General features: G+C 46.5%; 1 protein-coding gene across 1 annotated transcript in view; it reads left to right on the top strand.

Annotated features, from left to right (window-relative positions):
- The window catches only part of LOC8037074 (zinc finger protein 425), a 51,302-nt gene extending 35,115 nt beyond the window's left edge, over nucleotides 1–16,187 (top strand). The window contains exons 8-11 of the mRNA XM_040217844.3: nucleotides 2,404–2,590; nucleotides 9,506–9,692; nucleotides 11,193–11,302; nucleotides 15,001–16,187. Coding sequence (XP_040073778.1) covers nucleotides 2,404–2,590; nucleotides 9,506–9,692; nucleotides 11,193–11,300 — 482 coding nt within the window. The 3' untranslated portion in view covers nucleotides 11,301–11,302; nucleotides 15,001–16,187. The remainder of the gene's footprint in view (nucleotides 1–2,403; nucleotides 2,591–9,505; nucleotides 9,693–11,192; nucleotides 11,303–15,000) is intronic.
- The last annotated feature ends 1,209 nt before the right edge of the window (nucleotides 16,188–17,396 follow it).

Raw genomic sequence — 17,396 nt, 5'->3', positions numbered from 1 at the left:
TTTCTGATCCTGACTCTCTAAAGTCGATAAACTACCTACACGAAATAAGTGACCATAAAGTGATTTACTGCACATTTTCTTTAAATATTCAGTCAAAATCGAAGCGGAAGAAAACCGTAAAACTATACGAGAAAGGGAATTATCAAGGAATGAATACTGAGCTAGGGAAATTCTTAGATGTCCTTTTAATAGACTTTGACAATCGGTCCGTCTGTGAAAATTGGACTATGTACAAATCTAAAATGCAACAACTAGCCGAAAGCTTTATCCCAACTGTGACATTTTTCGAAAGCGCTTCTGCTCCATGGTTTAATGTTACCCTGAAACGTTTAAGCACGAAAAAAAAGAGACTCTTTCGTAAAGCCAAAACCACGGAGCGCAGCTCGGACTGGGATAAGTTCTATAGTTCCGACAGACAATTCAGAAGCGCAATCAGAACACAAAAACGAGCGTTTTTTAATGTTGATCTCCCATGCATGCTGCAGAGCAACCCAAAAAAGTTTTGGAATGTCGTTAATCCTAAACCTGAAATAGTAATCAATCTTAAAAACGACGATGACTCTTTGGTTCCTGATGACGAATGTGCAGAAAAATTCAATGATGTTTTTTGTTCAGTGTTCACACAAGAGTGCAATGATATGTTTTCTATGGTTCCTCCTGCCTTTCCTACATCCATGGATGGGATCACGTTTGAACCGGCTGGCATTGTGAAAATCATCGACACCCTTAAGATTTCTTCATCAGCCGGTATTGACGAAATAAATGTAAAAGTGTTGAAAAATACTAAAGATATATCTAGCGTAATATTGGCAAAGCTTTTTGCACAGTCACTTTCTACTGGTTCCTTGCCATACGACTGGAAAGTTGGGAAGATCGTCCCAATCTACAAAAACGGAAACAAGTGCTCCCCTTCTAACTACCGTCCCATCTCCCTAACAAGCGTGTCGTGTAAAATAATGGAACATATCATCTACTCCAAAATCATTCATCACTTGTTAGAAAACAACTATATCCATTCCGCCCAACACGGCTTCCGAAAAAACTTCTCCTGTGAAACTCAACTCGCGTCTTTCGTCCATGACCTGCATGTTAACCTCGACTCTAACATTCAAACTGACGCCATCTTTCTAGACTTTGCTAAAGCTTTTGATAAGGTCCCTCACAGACGTCTCATATACAAGCTTAATCAACTTAACTTAGACCCCGCGATTTTGAACTGGATCATTAGCTTTCTTACGCATAGACATCAATTCGTTACCGTTAACCAGTCATCATCCTCTATTGCCGAAGTCACCTCAGGCGTTCCTCAGGGATCGGTCCTTGGACCACTCCTATTTCTAATATACATTAACGACCTACCCGTATCAATCACGTCGCATATTCGCCTCTTCGCTGACGATTGCGTCATCTACCACCAAGTAACTAACCCTTCGGACCACCAACTCATTCAAGATGACCTCATACGAATTCAAGCGTGGTGCGAAGAATGGCAGATGTCTCTTAACGTCCAGAAATGCCAGCTCGTGTCATTTACACGTCGTGTAAGCCCCTCCGTGTTTTCCTACTCACTTAATAACGTACCTCTGCAGAAAAGCCTTTCCTATAAGTATCTCGGAGTCCACCTCTCATCTGATCTTTCCTGGGCTACTCATATCAGTCACGTTATCTCCACTGCTAATCGCTCACTAGGCTTCTTAAAACGTAACCTTAAGCTAGCCCCTCCTCACCTAAAGCTGCTTGCCTACTCATCCCTTGTCCGTCCTAAATTGGAGTACGCATCTGCCATCTGGGACCCGCATCAGGCCTATCTCATCAATAACCTCGAATCACTCCAGAATCGTGCAGTACGTTTTATCTACTCAGATTATTCTTCCTTTTCTAGCGTAACTAATCTTAAAATCTGTGCAAACCTCCCTGTCCTTTCTGTCCGTCGTAAACTTGCTAGGCTATCTCTTTTTCACAAATTTTACTACAGTCAGTGCCTCCGGTCATCATACATCATATCTTCAGAATATCGGCTTCGTCGTACGGGACATAACCCCGGCGTAAGACGCCCCAAAGCAAGAACCGTCACCTTCCAGAATTCATTTTTTTCACGCACTGCCATTGATTGGAACGATCTTCCCGAGAACGTCATCATCACTCATGACCCGATAGAATTTAAGAAACGCTTGCTAGACTCCCCACTTTAGGTTTGTACGAACCATCTATATGTGTACAGTTTGCCTTTCACATTTGTGTGTTTTTGCTCTTTGTGCGCGAGTTGTTTTTGGCGTGTTTTCTACCCTTTTGTTTTACGCTCTGTACCCACCCCTTATGTAATACCCCCAAGGGGGTCCTTAAGGTATCTAAATAAATAAATAAATAAATCAGGAAAAATGAAGTGGCATCTGTTACACACAGCTGCCCAAGCTGCTGCCATCAAGTCTGTGGAGTCTGGGTGGAAGTGCAAGACATGTGACTCCACCCTGCACAGCTGTGAGGAGGCCCTGGCTCACCGGTGTGCAACCTTTGAGTGCCCCCACTGCACCTTCGTCACGCACAAGCCCAACGGCCTGTCCATCCACCTCAGCTACGCCCATTCCTTCAAGTGAGTTGCCTTGCTGCCCTTGACCGCACAATGAGAAGATTGGCGACTTTTTAGTCTGCTTTCCTTCTTACGTCGCTGTGCCTTTCCTAAACGCTCGAGCAAATGTTGTTTATTCATGTATGCCAAACCAACCAATTCAAGGGTGTGGTTCATTGGGGGTCCGTGTTAATTTTTACAGCGGAGCTGTTAGGGGCTAGTTTTCCCAGTTTCGTGTTCGTCACTAAATAAATGTCAACACAAAACTCTGGACAGCTACCGCCATCTATGAGCGACGGCAGCAAGCAGACAACTGGCATGCCGGTTGTCTGGTTGCCGCTGTTGCTGATAGATGGCGGCAACCGTCCCAGCCTTTCACTCTGGTTTTCACCAGAGTGGAAAGGCTGAATTTCTCTAGGCATTGTCCTAGATGTCGTCCTTGAGGTCGTCCTAGACGTCGTCCTAAAGGTCGTCCTAGAAGTCATCCTTGAAGTCCTAGACGTCGTCCTCGAGGTCGTCCTTGACGTTGTCCTCGAGGTCGTCCTAGAAGTCGTCCTCGAGGTCGTCCTAGACGTTGTCCTCGAGGTTGTCCATGAAGTCCTCCTTGAGGTCGTCGTAAACTTCGTCCTTGAGGTCATCCTTTTTTTAATGTTGCATCTGGCAAAAAGGATTTATTCCAGTGAGGCTCTAGTACAGGGGACGTGAGGGCGACAGCGTCGAGCTTTTACTGGGTACTTTGTAGGCCGGCAACATCAGACTAAAGGATCTGCCAGTACTTATGACCTCCTACCTCAGCCTATGTCCGAGGCGTCGAGGTTCCGTTATGGCCCATATATTAATTTCCTCTTTGCTGCGCTTGCCTTCTCGACAGTTACCGCTATCCAAAGCGACCAGTGCTACGCGTTGGGGGTCGTGGCTGCCTGTACCAGGTATATCCTGGTTGACTCTCTCCAGTACTTGGCTGGCACTACACCAGGGCTATATCGCTGTTGACGCTGTGAGCGCCTCTGGCAGGGGCCTTCGTTGTCCTGGTCTATGGAACGTCATAGCATGGGGCTGCAAGTCTAGTAAAACATATAAAATAGCGCAACAGAAACAAGGACAAGAAGTAAACAGGACAAGCGCTTTTTTACTTCTTGTCCTTGTTTCTGTTGCGCTATTTTATATGTTTTACTAAGATGAACCAACTAGCCCAACAACGTACCTTACTAAGCTGCAAGTCTAGTGCTTCACTCAGCGTCTTTTGTGAGGTTTCTGCAAAACACCACAACACAGCGACTCCACATGGCATGTTTTACAGCAATAGCTGTTATGGACCCTTCCCACCACTAGAAATGATGTCCATTGTCATTGTACTTGTAGTTGTCGTAGTAGGGCATAGGGCAACTGTTGTCAATATCGCCAACTGCTTGAAAGGAGAAAGGATTGTTTGCCACTGCGGTCCTCTCAGGATTCGATCCTAGGCCATAAAATTTATATGCGTATGCCTGCGGCCAGTGTGCTTGGGTATATCCAAACAAGGTGTGAGTTTACAGTCGGTCAACCAGAACCTTGGTTTTTTAGGGGCGAAGCTCCTTAGGGTCTAGACTTGTCCGTCCGGGGTCCGTGCTCGCATCGATCTTGCTGGTGCTCGTGCTCGTGAGCTTACGTGCTCATGTGCTCGTGTAAAGCAAAAAAAAGAAAATGTGATGAAAAAAAAAAATGTTTGCACAGTCGACAGGATTCAAACTTGTGCGGGGAGACCCCAATGGATTTCTAGTCGATCGCCTTAACCACTTGGCCACGACTGCGGGACGAGTAGGGGGCTCTGAGATGTGGTAGTAACTCGAGAGCTGGGGATGGTCATGGATGAAACGTTGCATGTAGTTGCTCAACATCTACACAGGAGAGGGCGCTGCGGTCAAATGCGTATATAATCGCGTTAAACTTTGCATGCACTGGCTCAGCGTTTATAGACGAGAGGGCGCTGCGGTCAAATGCTCAAATGCGTATATAACCACGTTCCATACCACACATTCTCTTTCTGACATGAATGAAAACGAACGAAAGGCTCGGCATGCTGTGGCTCAGCATCTACGCAGACAAGCACCACCAGAGCTTCGCCCCAATCAAGATCATTCACCACGTGGAGATGCGGTCAATTTTTGATTGAACACAGTGTGCCATTCACTTCAACTGATCACGCCGGAGACCTCCTTTGGAAAATGTTCCCGGGCCCAAAAGAAGCTCCTACCTACGCTTCTGCTCGAACCAAGACAGCTGCAATAGTGAAGGAAATGGCTGAAAAAGAGATTGGCGATGTTGATAGTAGTTCAAGGAGCATGCCGTTCTCGGTTGCGACTGACGGGAGCAATGACGTTGGCAACGATGCCAAGCTTTATCCCAGCGTAGTCACGTTTTGTGACAGGACGATTTGCACTGCCCTTTTTGCAATTAGGGTGGCCACTTTCCTGCTAGCGAAATGTGGGACACGCGGGGCAAGGGGGAGGGGGGGGGAGAGAGGGGGGGGGGAGGGAAGGTAGGTAGAGGAAATTTATTAGTAGGCACACAGGGAACCGAGGCTCTGTTAACACATTTATTATCCTGTACTGTTTATGCACCTGCTAATTTAATTGCAGCAATTATGCTCAAATAATTTCCACTCACACTGATATATTTTTCAATACCAAACATGTTATTAAATGTGTCGAAGTTTGAAAACATAAAAATCGACTTTATCAGAACTTAATGCATCAAATGGAAATAAGAAACAGTAAATCTTTTTTGAATTATTGTTTTCAGTCAACGCTTAGTTTTATCAAAATGATCCTACACAAATTTTTAACATGTTCTTTTTCGATTTTTGTGAATGTAACTATCTTCACTAAAAAAAAAAAAAAAAAAACCTGAGCAACACTTTTGCATTGATAGAGCAATTTGAAAATAATTACAATATTTTATATTTAAACTTTTGGAGAGCAATTGTTTTTACAATATTTTGCCACGAAAGGGAGAGCCACAACGCAATGCTTGGATAGAAAATAGCGTACCATTTCGATTCACACGATTGCCAGCGATTTCCGTGCTTACCCGTGCCCGTTGTTCGGCACACTATGAGTTGCGGAGTGAATTTTACGACGGTGTGATATGCCGGACATTTTGAAGATTTGGGAATTTCTCGCGGGACGCGGGACACGAGCCCTCAATACGGGACAGTCCCGCGAGTTGCGGGACGGTTGGTCACCCTACTCGCGATGCCTGCTCTCTAAGTCGACTCCACGGTACGAAACATTGGTGCGCTTGTTGTGGAGATGTTAACGATCAAGAACATTCCTATTTGGAACTGTATTGGCATGGCGTGCGATAATGCACCAGTCATGATGGGATCCGAGAAGGGTGCTGCTGCTGTCTTCGAGGAGAATCACGAGAACATTGCCGTCATTGGATGTTGCATGTTGCTGCCTGTTAATCAATCTGGCGGCACAGAAAGGCTCAGCATGCCTCCCAGTAAGTGTGGATAAGGCACTAGTTGATGTTTACTATTACCTCGAAAAGAGTTCTAAAAAGAAGGACAAGCTGAAATCTTTCCAGTCTCTCCATGATGTAGAGTCCAAGAAAATTTTGAAGCTTGTCGGTACTAGGTGGCTGTCATTGGCAAAAGCTTAAAGACGGCTTGTGGAGCCGTCGCAGCCACTGCTTAGCTTCTTCCATAGAGAGGTAAGGTCATCTAGCCAGGTCTTGAAGCTACCAATCAAACTAAAGGAGAGGGTGCTCATCAAGTTAAGAGACCGAGAATGGACAGTTGTGTTCCTGCAACGAATATAGCTCCTTCTCTGGAAATCAAAAAGCGTCAAGATGGCAAGGTCTTGAACAGGGCAGAAAGACTGTTTATGTTTTTCTTGTCGGATGTCAAGAGTGTGTATTGTGACTTCTTGCTGACGGTCATTCCAGAGATTGAAATGGTGAACGTGCCTCTGCAGTCTGGGGCCCCCCCAATTACATCTGCTCTGGGAGATCCTTCACAGCTTACTTAGGGACCTGATGTTGCACTTTGTCAAACCGTCAGTGATGAAAGGGACGGATGTGCTGACAGACGTTGACTACAAGTCTTCTGACAACCAAAGAGATGATGAAGACATGGTACTTGGCAGCCAGACAGCGCAGAACTTGCAAACATTGAAGAAGAAAGCCAGGCAAGAGATTTTTGCACGAATCAGAAGATTCTTTGTAATGGCAAGTGCTTACATCATCCTGAAATTTCCTCTGAAGTCTGAGATTTTGAGAAGTATGGACGTGGCCAGACTTTCCACCATTAAACAAGCCAGGTTAGCTGATGTCAAGTACTTCATCGGCCACCTCCCAGTTCAGTTTCTTGACAGTTGCAGAAGAGCAAAATATGAAGTTTGCCTTGGATGATGTTCAGGCTCAGTTCAGCCACTTACAGGTGGAAAGATCATCCTGCTGAAATAACTATGCAGAAGCGGATTGATGAGCAGTGGGTTGTAGTCTCTGATCTTCGAGACATGGATGGCACTTTTAAGTATGTTAAGCATTCAAAAGTGATGTTTGGAATCCTGACAGTCCCGGATAGCAATGCAGAGTGCGAAAGAGTCTTCAGCAAAGTGAAGAAGGCACACATGCAGTTCCGCTCCTCCATGTCAAAAAAGACTCTTGAACAGTTGTTAGTCGTGAGATGCAGCCAGTCCGGGAAATGCCATGAACAAGTGTTCGACAAGGACTTCCTGAGAAAAGCAAAAGCTGCAACTTCCTCAGTGTTGTATGATGTGTTTTTGCCCTAGTTGAGGCGTTTTTCTTTGCCTAAACCAAGTTTTGAAGAATAAAACAGTTTTCATTCACACAATTGTAGTGTTTTTTGGCATCCCCTATAGTATTTTCAGCATTGTAGGGTTGGCAGGTCTGCCTTTAGGAAGCAAGAAGCAGTTCTGGTATTTTAAGGACCATTTTACAGCGGAGCTGTTGAGGGCTAGGTTCCCCAGGATCATGTCCGGTATGTCGACACAAACCTACCTGGACAACTACCGCCATCTATAAGCGACGGCGGCATGCACACAACCAGTCTGGTTACCGCCGTCACTCATAGATGGCAGCAACTTTTCCAGCTATCATGGAAGAATGGATAGTTGGGCACGTCGGTGAAAATTCATTGTAGAAACAGTGCGAAAAACAGACGACAATGAAGAAGAAGCACACGTAACAAGCGCAGCACTCGTCACGTGTGTTTCTTCCTCTTCATCTGTTTTGCGCGCTGTTTCCTACGCTCTTATCAGTTTCGGCTTGGACTCAAAATGGGTTGGCCGCACGCCCTTTCGGAGAAAGGAGACTGGCTGCGGAAGAAGCGGCGACGTGTGCAGCAGCGCGAATGGGTCCGCAACCGCCGCAAAGCCGCTGTCGCCTGGACTGCCACAGCGTCCAGCGCTTCAGATTCCCTTGCCAAAAAAGAGCATATCGCTCGCCTGGAAAGCTGCCGCCGAGAACAGTACCAACGATGTAAAGGGCGCCGGCGGGCCAACGCCACGGACGATGATCGTGCCACGGAGGCAAAGCGCAAGTGTGAGGCCCGGCGACGACAGCACTCCACGCCGGCTGAACAGTTCCCGGGTGGACAGCGAGGTTCTGGAGGGAGTTTGTGGAGAACCCGTTTGTCATGTGTGCCGTGTGCGACCGACTGTGGTTCGTCGGAGACATATCCACGATCGGCGGCGTGTCAGACGAGAAAAAGCGGGAAACGGGCGCATGCGCGCTGCGGCAGTGTATTGAGTACAGCTCCGCTGGTCTTCCTTCTTCACGAGAGTGGAAGGGCTGAACGTTTTTGCAGTGGAGCTGTTAAGGGCTAGGTTCCCCAGGATCGTGTCCGGTATGTCGACACAAACCTACCTGGACAGCTACCGCCATCTATAAGCGACGGCAGCAAGCACACAACCAGTATGGTTTCCGCCGTCGCTCGTAGATGGCGGCAACCTTTCCAGCTATCATAGAAGAATTGATGTACTCTGTTTCACCGTATGTTGTACCGCAGCGAAGGCTAGAAGCGCGAGCTCATAGCGTTAGCAGCTGCCCTTATAGTGCACGAGAGCTTATGCTACCGAGATGTGCCCTAGAGCGAGGAGCTCGCGCTTGTAGCCTTTCCTGCGATACAACACAAGGGGAAACAGAGTACAGTAATGTGCGTTGGTGGGAAATCATTGTAGGAAACAGCGTGAAAAACAGACGACGACAAAGAAGCACACGTAACGAACGCAGCGCTTGTCACGTTTGTTTCTTTGTCCTCGTCTATTTTGCGTGCTGTTTCCTACGCTCTGCTCTTGTCAGTTTCGGTTTGGACTCGCGATAGGTCGGCCCCATGCCCTTTCGTGGAAAGGAGACAGGCTGCGGAAGGAGTAGCGACGTACGCAGCCGCGCGAATGGGTCCGCAACTGCCGCAAAGCCGCAGTTGCCTCGACTTCCACTGCGTCCAGCGCTTCAGATTGCCTTGCCAAAGAGCACATCGCTCGCCTGGAAAGCCGCCGCCGGGAACAGAACCAGCGATGTAAAGGGCGCCGGTGAGCCAATGCCACGGACGACAATCGTGCCATGGAGGCCAAGCACAAGCGTGAGGCTCGGTGACGACTGCACTCCACGCCGGCTGAACAGTTCCCGGGTGCGACGGCGAGGTTCTGGAGGGAGTTCGTGGAGGACGCGTTTGGCGTCACGTGCGCCGTGTGCGACCGACTCTGGTTCGCCGGAGACGTATCCACGATCGGCGGCGTGTCGGAAAAGAAGAAGCGGGAGAACCAAACGCGTGCGCGTTGTGGCAGTGTATCGAGTACAGCTCTGCTGGTCTTCCCTCTTTACGAGAGTGGAAAGGCTAAACGTTTTTTTATTCCGTTTTAATGTGTCCCTTTGACAGCGGTCACCATTGTGTGCTTGGCGGCGATCTTTTTTTGTTTGTCCCCGTTACAGGTGCAAGAACTGCAGTAACACCTTTGCCACGAAGGAGTTGCAGTCCCTGCATGGCACATACCTGTGCGTGAACCGGCCTTTCAAGCACATTGGCGAGGAAGACATTCCCCTGGCAGTGCTCAGGCGCCACCCCCTGCTGCAGTCCACCGCCAAGAAGAGAGGACGGCTGCCGAAAGCTGCCCCTCAGGTCGGGCCCTATTCTGTCCGGATGAAGGGAAAACGAGTGCCGCAAGAGTGGGACAAAACCACTCTCAAATGTCCAATTATCTGAAAGTTTCCAGCATCCACTTTCCTCTTTTATGTGAAAAAAAAAAATGGGCAGGCACCCTCTCAAATGTTTGCACCCTATCTTTCTACGTAATGCGAGCACCATGTAAGAAGATGCCTACCTGTGGTCAGTAGCATTAAAGGGAAGCTGAAGCACCTCTCAAGCAATCTGAGTTAGGAACGGACTTCTATAGCGTTTTATCCCGTAAATTCAGTTGTCGTACTTCTCTTCAGCGGAAGTAATCTAAACAGCATTTATTTCGAGAAATATGTGCAGCGATTGCTGTTGGGCACACGGTGATCCTCTCTGTCTCCCGTTATCTGTCCAGAGCGTCGCGACGTCATTGGCCGCATCCCCGAGGCAGCGTGGTGGCGAGCAAGGGTCGTCTGACCTCACTGATGACGTCACTTTTGCTAGTCTTTTTCTCCGCTTTCGCACTTTCTTACTGCCGTTGCGCTGCGACGGGCGGGTCTACATCCAAGTTTTAATTGGCTATTACGACGCTCCTACTAATGAGATCAAAATAAAACTTAAGACATCATTTTTCAAGTGTCTACATTAGAACCTTTACTGTTTGTTCGAAATCAGTGACCTCTTCAGCTTCCCCTTTAAAAGAATTTGCTTACGATAGGTGTGGCGCAACAGAGCAGTTTCTCCTCTGGCTTACACTGAGAGAGGAGATCAAGCGCAAAGGGGGAGTGAACATTTTCTTTGGAATCGTGAGTCATTTTTGCATGTGCTGGGTTGTTGTAAAGGGTCTAAATTGACTTTTATTTAACTGTGTTCAAGGTACTGTTCAGCACAGTGAGAGAAGCAAGTGGTCCTTCCTATGTAGATATACGGGGGATCCCCCCAAATATATAGCGTTTTTAATCGCAAAAATGAAGCGCATTGTTGAGTGCTCGCTTTTTGTCCAAATGTAGCACTACTAGTGGCCCAAACTAGATGCCAAAGTTTCAGAATTAACCGTTATCTTCTTCAAAGGTTTTGTGCGATTTTCTGAAATTTTCTGTGGTAAAATAATGGCCAACAAAAATGAGAACGAGCCCCGTTATCCATTGAAATTTCCAGAAAATTCCTTGCACCTTTTGGAAAAGACAAGGATTGAAGGGTTAGTTCTGAAACTTCGGCATCTGGTCTGGACGGCTAGTGCTGCATTTGGGCAAAGACTGAACATTCAACAATGCATGCATATTAAAAAAAAAAGAAAAAAAAAATTTATTAAAAAGTTTGTTGCATGCAAGGTTTTTTTTTTTTTTTTTTTTTACTTTTTTTATTTTTAGAGTGTGGGTTGTTGTGGTCTGTGGTCTGTGCCAGTTCACATACCGAAGACAAGACTGGAGCATCTTCTCTCTGGTGCCTGTGGGAGGCGGGAGCAAGAGACGGTTCAGTTGGGTGACCGAAGGGATGGCCTTGCAGGGGACGCAGAAGGTGTCGCGGAGGGTGTCCGAAGCAAGCCAGGCGGAGCCCAAACGCACCACCAGGAAGAGGGGCCGTCCCCGGGGAAGACGGAAACGGACGGCCTAGAGGTGGGGAACCGGGGGTCTTTGCGGACCCTCGAGTGCCAAAGAACCAAACCAAATTTCTTGTTCACATTTGAACGGCGTAAAGTCGGTCTGCCTTCGAGGTGTGGCGACACTGGTTTATGCCGTAGACGGAAGGTTTAGCCAGGGCAGTTCCACCTCTAGCCTGGCGTCTTTGAAGGGAAACTGAAGCAGTTCTGTATTTGAGGAAAAACTCCTACATCGTCATTTGGCCTCCAGGATCACGAATATCGAGATTATTTTTTAATTTGGTGCACAGAGGCTGCAGAAATTATTTTCAAAGTGCCAATGAAGCCACACGAAAGGGTGACTCACAGAGAAAGTAAGAACACAGTGTCACCGCCTTTATTTTAACGGTGTACACACTTGTACTTTGTGCTGACGAGGCCTCAAAACCGAAACTCGCGTGTCGTGACTGCGCCTGCTACTACCCAACCTCGTTGTCACACCGCTTCTGCAAAAAGTCGCCGTAAAATTGACAGTAAAGACACAAAAATTACATTGATACAATTATCTTGTAAAATATCACCTCATTTAGTAATAGCTGTGTCAACATGCATTATACGTTGCATTTAAGCTTGAGAGAGAAACCCAAAAACTTTTTCTGCCAGACTAAAACGAAATATCCACTTTTAGGTCTGTCAACAATGTATTTTTGCCAAACCTTTAGAAAAGTTTGGCAAAACTTTGGCCCATCACTAGCATTCTACCTACTAATTATTCTGACCAGGGCTCGGTGCTTTGAAGTCCCCGCACGCTCTCATCTCCTCCTCCTCCTCAGCTTCTGTCCGTATTCACCATTTCAATGTTTACAATGTGACGGCCCAACGTGGGATCTTCACAGGCCCAACACGTGCACGTCCGATGTTTCGGAAAGCGAGTAAAGCATGTGCCACAAGCACGAATGCCGAAAATGGCATAGGCTGCCATTGGCAAAGGCCGCCAATGGCACAGGCTGCAAGCCCGTTTCTTGAATGGTGCCTTGGAGGTGATGGGGCTGTAGCATTACCACCTCTCCCTTCCCTTCCCCCCCCCCCCTCCCCACTTCTAACGTTAATACTAGTGGATCTATGCAGCGCCGTCTGCTGCTTTGCAGCAAGTGTTGTCGAGCTTCAGCGTATCTGGCACATGGGGCGGGCCGGGAATCTACCAACGACGACATCATGCCCGGACCTTGTCGTATAAATAGTCGACTGTAGTCGACACCCTGTTGTGCCAACGCACGTGCACGACCATCCTAGCAGACAAACTTGCACACCGTATGACTAGACGTCAAAACGTTTGCAGCTGGTCTGAAGAACGAGTCTTTCAGGTACGGCGCGCTAAGGAGGCTCGTCACAAACGGAGTATGGATCAGGCATGAGAATGACGGAACCGAGAGCGGAAGCATAAATGCCGTGGAGATCCTCAGAATCGTGCTCGGAAGGCGGCGCAGAATTGATGACAACATTGCAATGATAGCGAATTACGCGAGCACGAAGTTGCTGTCGCTGCGACGCACATTGCACAATGGCGTAGATGCAATCGGATTTTTGCGAATGTTGTTTGGTGCTATCTATCAGTAAATGGGGAAGCATTCAAATGGCTTCCTACAAAACTTTAGCCAGTTATTACGCTTGTATTGTTGTTGCAGGCGAAAAGTGAACGTGATTGCAATCCAGCAATTAAAATGCTGGGCTGCTCCCGGCCCCACGCTGTTACCGACTTTCGATGCCGTCCTGAAGCGCTACTGAAAATGGCGTACAGCCACGTCTGCTACCACTACTCACGTGCATGGGCGACCCGAAAGGCAAACGAATAGACCGATCTCACCAAGCGTTCAGAGCATGCTTTAAGCCACCATAACTTTAGTTCGCAGGAGGCAGGTGGTAGTGCCTGAGAAGTCTCGCACCCGCAAGCGCAGAGCTCCAGCGTGGGGGTGGCACGTGCAGAAAGACTAAACTTCCCTCGATGCATTGCGGCAACGGTAGCGTACTCAAACCGGCTGGTGAGATCAATCTATTGTGGATGGGACATTTGAAGAAACATATACACTTATATGTCAGGAGTTTGCTAGTCAAGTTTTTTTGTTCATTTTCCTAACAAATAACACTTCACGCTTTTAGCACTTATTGTTTTTAGAGTTGTTGAAACTCCATTTAGTGGAATGCAATGGAAATTTGCATTTTGGTAGTAGTGTGTAAAGAAAAACATAAAAAAATAAAAATAAAGCTTCGTATATAACTTGCAGCAATTGTATCTTCCTAATACTGTTGACATGATTCTAGTAGTTTTCATGAGATACTCTTACTGATGAAGGAAAAATATCCTGAAGAAGATCAAAGATGTCTCAGCCCGGGGTTACAGTTGCCTCTTTTCTGACAGAAGTTACTTCACTCTAAAGAGTATAGGTAAGCGGGCACCAAACTTCTGTCATCCTATCATTGGCTATCATTCTTGTGGGCTTCATGGGCCATGAGGAGGTGATCAAATGGCCATGTTTTCGTTACCTTTTGTGCAAAGCAGTATGAATGAAAACGAGATATTACACCACATCAGCTCTGATGCTAGCCAGACGGGTTGCAGTAGAACCCCGTTAATACCTTTTTCAAGGGGCCGCAAAGAAAAAAGAGTATGATCTGGGGAAACGTAACAACTAAAACGCTTTTGGGGGCCCATAGGTGAAACGGGAAGCACTTTCACATAATTTATTTCACGTGGGCTGTTTTTTGAAAAAACATATCCACCTATGTGTCGGGATGTTAGGTTAGGTTAGAGCAGAATTTCTAGACTCCCCCACGCCTCCTAGCACATTAATGCGGATGGGTGAAGCTGGACATGCATGCCGGTGCAAACCATGAAGTTCGACGCCTGCACGTCACGAGTGATGCACATTTAGAAACTCTGAACTTGACACAAACTACCGTACTACGATAAAATACCGCACATCTGCCCATTCCATACTAAGCGCCCATTCCCAAATTTGGAAGATCTGAGAAGATATGCACAGTACATTTATAAGTAAAATTCATGGCCGGACAAGTGCCCATCCCCCATTTTTTCATGATTAGTATCTCAATATTTTGAGTGGGCGCTTTCCCAGTATTTTCTGGTAGATTAACTAGGCAAACATAGCACAACAGAAGCGCATGCATGTATGCAGGAGGAAAAACCTAAAGATAACGGGCTACTGCAAAAGCCGGAATCCCTTTCCAGCACAGGAAAGGAGCACAGCACGGAGGCAAAGAAGGGGGATGCAGAGCAAAAGGAAGAGGGCGACCGGGCAGCCCAACATGTTGCGTCGGGTGGCAGTTTTTGGACACAAAAACCAGAAAGGCATACATACTTTAGAATAGCTGAATGTCAACAGTGAAACAGAGTGCAGCTGCAAGAAGAATGTGACCAACACGGCATGCATACTTAGAAAAAGAGTAGCTGAATGGATGCTGCAATGACTGTACCCTTTGTGTAATTGAGAATCTTCATCTAGGAACGAATAGTATAGTCACAATAATGCCATTACCGCTCTCTTTGCCATCATGCTAATGAGCCCACTGGCAGTCTAAGCGCGTCAAATAAACAAAGACACTTCTGCCTGTATCTCTGCACTAGGTTGCAGCAAGACTGTGACACAGTCCTCGTGACCCATACCATAGGTTTCAGATCCCAGTATTAGATTAACATCAACACTTCTATATTTACAGGTTCCGGCATACGCAGCAGAGGGGATGCGACGTGCCTCCATGCCTGTTCCTATCTGCAAGAGGGTCCTACAGGGTCATTGGTGCAGTTGAATACAAAACAAAATTGTGATAAGGAAACAAGTTTCTCCATGGACCACCGATATCTTGGCAACCTAGTTGTTACACCAGACAGAATCTTCATCCCTCTTTGTTCATGTGCTGGTTCATGTGACAACAAAGTTTGGTGACGTACAATGTTACGAGAATGCTGCATATGGCGATCATCCAGCCTTGAGGGGAGCTCCGGCGGTTTCTCGAGCTAAGCAAACTAGACACATTTCAGGGGTACCTAGGCTTTACTCTTCCCGGCGTGCTATTTTATTACTTTTAAATTCAAAATGGCTATTCAGAAAGAAATATGCATGGGCAAATACTAGTGGATTTTGAGTTCAAAGCAAATTCAAAGCGAATAATGGTTTTGGCCGAATATTTTCTAATAGCTTCTCCAATCCTTTCACTCCTTCCACTTGTCCATTTCAAAGCTGTTACTTTTATTCTAGCTATATTTATGGACCGTGGCCTGAGAATGTCTAATGCCTATATTGGGATGGCAGTTAAACGACGCATTTGACGTAAAGTTAAACCTACAGAGATGCGCAACTGTACCTACCGTAAAATACCGTAAGGACGCCCTCACCCGAGAGATCACCCATCCTGTTTTTCTGGCCCGATTCCCACCAGACATCACGCAGCGGACGACGGGAATTGCGTCAACCGCGTGATCTGCAGTACCGGTACACGTGGCAATAGAGTTTGCGGCAGGTTCACGTGTTTTTGTCCGTGATATCGGTTCCCGCGACATGTATGCTGTCCATGCGTGTTTATTGCACCATGAAACGCAAGTCTGCTGCATCTGTGATCTACAATATCTTTTACAGGGAAACGGGACTTCGTAGCTAATTCCCGGTTGTTTATCGAATCGTGAAACGCGAATTTGCCGTGTCCGCTTTTTGGAGGTATCAGTTCCCGTTTTAGTGGTTTGTAGGGGATACCCCCGCGTATTATCATTATTGGTTTTTATAAAGTTTGGCTATCGCGTCCGGTAGCCCACCCCATGTTTTTCACCAATTATCTTTTTTAATTTGGGTTGGCGTTCACGAGATTTTATGGTATATGCAAATGTCCTTTCTTAAAAATGAATTTATGAAATGCAGGTTGTCAGGACATCTCTACCTAACAGAAACTCTAGCATAATAGGCACAGTTTAGTTTTTAAAATTTTGCTACAGTGTAGGTATCGACATTCACAAACTTTTCATTTTTTTTTTTTTTTTTTTTAAATATACCAGGTGTGCACCATCCCACTTTGAAAGTGTGCTTTTTTTCCCAAGCACGTGACTGCAATATTTATGCTTTTCAAAGTGTTTATCGCCCCGTGGAGCACGCCTTTTTCTGAGCACCCCTGCACTGCGGAAAAGCAACACCCAGGGAAGCGAGCCTCGCGGGTGCTGCTGCTCCGCAGTGCACCAGTGCTCGGTAAACAGCACGCTCAACGGAGCCAATGCTCTGCAGTCAACACTTTGCAAAATATGAATGTTGCAGTTCATCCCGAAGCGAATGTCAAATTGCTTATTATTAGAAGATTTGAATATTTGCACAATTCTAGAAAATTAAGGTCTTACGCAAATATAACCATTCAAATTTTCTCATACTCTCCAGTGGAGCGACATCACACGTCGTTGCATAACTCGCAAGTTGAGCAGGCAGTTTAAAAACGCGGTATCTCACTCTTTATTTTTCATGTTATGCTGGTGTAGGTTATGCCAGTATTCATTTCACACTGTCAAACTTCTTGCAGCCCGTCGGGAACAAGCTGTACTGCCCCCATATGACATTTGACGTTGTGTTTTCAGTGTTGCCAGTAGAGTCTCAAACTGACCGAATTTATATATTTAGTACTTTGCAAAAAAGAGACTTGTAATTTGGTGTACTAGTTCAGATGTCTATTAACGTGCTGAACCAATTTTGAGGCAAGTCAGTGACTGTCCAAAATTTTGCCGGAACTTCCCTTCAAAAGCAGTGCAGTCCACATTGCTCACATGCAATCTGGAATTTTTTTTTAGATTGGGGGGGGGGTTTGGAGGGTGGGAGAAACAGTTCATTACCTCATGGCAACCATGCTTTCTGAACATACTCCCGGTTTAAATTACAGTGTTAAGTTTGCATTGGCTCGGAAGCAGTGTACATACAAATGTCCGTGCCACAAACATTCTGCCTGGCAGTTTTATGCGGCCATCCCTAGTGGCCTACCGTCCAGAGCAGAAGCCCAGAAGGTGTAAAATGTTTTCGATATTTTTCTTTGCATTTTGTTGCCCTTGCTCTTTTTGTATTGTAAGGGGTGTTGTTTTATCAAGCAGT

Source organism: Ixodes scapularis, unplaced genomic scaffold (genome assembly GCF_016920785.2).
Source record: "Ixodes scapularis isolate PalLabHiFi unplaced genomic scaffold, ASM1692078v2 PGA_scaffold0__279_contigs__length_252992795, whole genome shotgun sequence".
NCBI classification, from domain to species: domain Eukaryota; kingdom Metazoa; phylum Arthropoda; class Arachnida; order Ixodida; family Ixodidae; genus Ixodes; species Ixodes scapularis.
The sequence above is the reverse complement of the archived record's forward strand: the minus strand, read 5'-3'. Positions and strand labels throughout refer to the sequence as shown.